This window comes from Meleagris gallopavo, chromosome 23 (genome assembly GCF_000146605.3).
Source record: "Meleagris gallopavo isolate NT-WF06-2002-E0010 breed Aviagen turkey brand Nicholas breeding stock chromosome 23, Turkey_5.1, whole genome shotgun sequence".
Taxonomy (NCBI): Eukaryota; Metazoa; Chordata; class Aves; order Galliformes; family Phasianidae; genus Meleagris; species Meleagris gallopavo.
The window spans coordinates 6,285,815-6,289,184 of record NC_015033.2 but is presented as its reverse complement, the minus strand read 5'-3'; the positions used below and the strand labels follow the sequence as shown (position 1 = coordinate 6,289,184).

At 47.6% G+C, this 3,370-nt stretch overlaps 1 protein-coding gene across 1 annotated transcript in view; it reads left to right on the top strand.

The window, feature by feature from the left end:
• Nucleotides 1-903: 903 nt before the first annotated feature.
• ALDH4A1 (aldehyde dehydrogenase 4 family member A1) overlaps nt 904-3,370 on the top strand; it is a 9,908-nt gene continuing 7,441 nt past the window's right edge. The window contains exon 1 of the mRNA XM_031556729.1: nt 904-1,022. Within this exon, the coding sequence (XP_031412589.1) occupies nt 904-1,022 (119 nt within the window). The remainder of the gene's footprint in view (nt 1,023-3,370) is intronic.

Here is a 3,370-nt window from a genome sequence, read left to right as displayed (position 1 = left end):
TGTCAACCAATGTGGGCTCATGTAAGTCACTTAACCTTCAGCTCTCTGTTCCTAAAACCATCATCTCTGAAACCATTGTGTTACAGTGGGGTGACGTGATGGAGGAGAAATCAGAGCGATTTCTTTCAAAATATTTTGGTTTTAACATCAGGATTTTTTCCAAATTGTCTTTTATTAATAAGTCTTGAGTAAAGAGAAATGAGCATAAATCTCAGTTTCTTCAGTTCTGGTTTAAGAACTGGTTTAAAATTTCAGGTTAGAAAGGTAAAAATGTTCACCTTCCAGTTTGTTCTTCTCATATTTTTTAAATGAAAGCAAAATGGAGAAGTGAAAACAATCTCAGTACAAAAAAGATTTTGACCCTTTCCTCCTATTTCATTTTAGAAAAACGCATGTGAGAATGTCTGAGAAGATGATGTAAATAAGTTCAATTTGTTTGGCTTTTTTTCAGTAATTCAGAAGAAAAGTGCTAATTAGTGCCCTTCCAAATGTGCTAGGGCTGCATCCCCATGTGCTTTCCCCAGCTGCTGAATGGTAATGGCATGAAGTTGGGTACACATGTGCCTGTGTGTGTTCAGTGCTATCACATGGGGATCCATGAGGCCATGACACAGGGATCCGTGGCCATAACACATGGATATCCATGAAGCCATGGCATGGAGACCAATGGCCATGACACATGAATCCATGAGACCATGACACAGGGACCCTTGAGGCCATGACATGGGGATCCATGAAGCCATGACACAGGGATCCACGAGGCCATGACATGAGGACTCATGAAGCCGTGACACTGGGGATCCATGAGACCAGGACACTGGAGACCCATGAGACCATGACCTGGGGACCTTTGAGGCCAAGACATGGGGACCCAGAGGCCATGACACAAGGTTCCCTAGGACCATGACACAGAAACACACGGCCATGACACTGGGGATCCATAAGGCCATGACAATGGAGATCCATAAGGCCATGACACGGGGATCCATGGCTGTGACACTGGGGGCCCATGAGGCCATGATGTGGGGATCCATGAGGCCATTGGACCTTGGGCACCCTGTGCTTGCAGAAAGTCGGTGCCCTTTGCCCAGCCTGCAGATGCAGTGTGTTGGCAAAAGTTAGCAGCTGGTGTCAAATGGCCTTGACTCTGATTTATCACTGGTTTATCAGCAGATTAAAGTTGACAACAGCTTAGGGCCATAATTGAGCAGTGATCCTTGTTGCAGGAGCTGCGTCGGCCCGGAGCAGCTCCCTTGTGGGCTCACTCGTGCCCTTGATATCATCCACAGGGCAACATTTGGGCTCTGATGAGGTCTGGGAGATGTCCTGTGCTGCTCTGATAAGGCTCGAGCTGCCAGAAAAGAGGACAAGGAGCTCTGGGAACAGTTGAGGGCAGTGTTGAAACACAACGGCACTGTCTGGATGCGGCCAGCGCAGGAGCAAGATTGTGTTAGGGAGGGCAAAGAGCTTCCAGCAGCAGAGCGGGATGGAAAATAGGGCTGTAGCTATAGAAATAATGCTGCCCTGTTTTAGGGCTCCTGGGAAATGATGGGAGAAGCCTTATGAGGGCAGGGCAGACCCCATGCCTGGGTGCTCCCAGTGCTGGCAGAGTCCCCGCAGCCCCCAGCTCCTCACTGCCCCTCTACGGAATGATCCCTCTGCTGAAAGGCAACCAGAAAATAAATAAATTTAAAAAACCCACCGAACACCAGAGACTAATTACCCTGCTTTCTGCATGTGGATATTGGTCCAGCACTGCTTGGATGGAGATCAACTTATTTTACGGGGGAACCAAAACATCTTCAGATGGGACTGGCTTTGTTTAAAGGCAAAATGCCTTATTACCCACTGCCGAAGCCCCGAGCCATGCCTTGCTCTGCAGAGTTTCAAAATATTGTTCCGCTTGTTGCTGCTGTGCTTTGCCCTCTAACGAGAGCCAGGTGCCTGCAGAGTCAGAGCAGCAGTGCAGTCCTGTCCTGCCTCCCTCTGCCCCACCATCACTCGCTGAAAATCAATGTATAAAGACATAGGTGTGTTTGGAACAGGCGGGGTGACTGTCCTTCCCTTGTGAAAAGTTGCAGTGAAATTGGATGTTTCATTTCTTCACGTAGCTTTTCATTAAGGAATTGGACTCAGTGATCTGTATGGCAGTTGGGCTTGATGGTCCTCACGGGTCCTTTCCAACTTGGTATGAATCATAGACAGAATCATAAAGTCCTCAAGGTTGGAAAAGACCACTGAGATCACTGACTCCAACCATCAACCCATACCCACGATGCCCACCCATAGAACCATAGAATCATTAAGGTTGGAAAGCCCACTAAGATCATCCACTCGCTGACCCATCACCACCACACCCACTAAATCCTCCAAATGAAGTGCACAATTTTGCTTTTTTTGAGCAAAAACATCTGCGGTTTGCCTGTTGCATTTGGCTGTTGTTGGTTTACCACTTTTTCCCCTTGAGCTCGGCAGAGCGCGTAAAGCAAACAAGCCACCCAAAGACACCTTTAATCCTTTTTTATCTTTTTTTTAATGTATAACAGTTATGCCTGAGTTACAGAGAGACACCTACAGGCAGCAGGTAGTTAAAGCAAATACCAGTTTCTCTTTCTACTATTACTACTCCATATAGCTGAATAAATTATGGTGCGATTATATATATACACACGCACGCACGCAGGCACACACGCACACACACTCCCAGGCAGGCATACACATGGAGCAAAATGGCTATGAGTCAAACACAGAAGCAACATATCCGCAGTTACTAGGAATAAGGAATGTCCTATAGTGCTATGTAGATATTCCCCAGGTGGGTATATGGAGGTGTTAGGGATGACGGGTTAGAAGCGTTAAATACACAAAGTCTCTGAGCGACAGGAGCCAATCTGCTGAGTTATTGGACACAGTGAGGAAATGTCCATTTTTGTGGTCTCAGGACGGTGCTGAGAGGTGAAGCAGGGGCGTGGGGAGGTCCAAAACCCATTGGTGGGTTGGCTGTCCCCCAAGGATCTCAGTCTGCAGGCATGGAAGAAATGTCGACCTGAGAGAACGGCTCCGGAGCGTGGCCCTTTGCTCGTTGGCTTCTTGTGTGGTTGGGATCCGTGGGTACCCAACAAAGCCACCATTGGGTGGAGGTCTGCTCCATCTGCGCGTCCCTCAAGGTCCCACCACCAGCTCTGCTCTTCCACGCTCGGTTTTCTTTCGCCTCCCTCTGTTCTGTCCCACCCTACCCCCTGAGTTTGTCTCTTTTCAGCAGAACTGAGGTTGGCAACCCGTAAAACAAAAGGAAAAGAAAAATAAAATAAAATACTTGGACTCTCATACATGAATGTACCTTCAGAACAAAACGAAGAAGCAAACAACA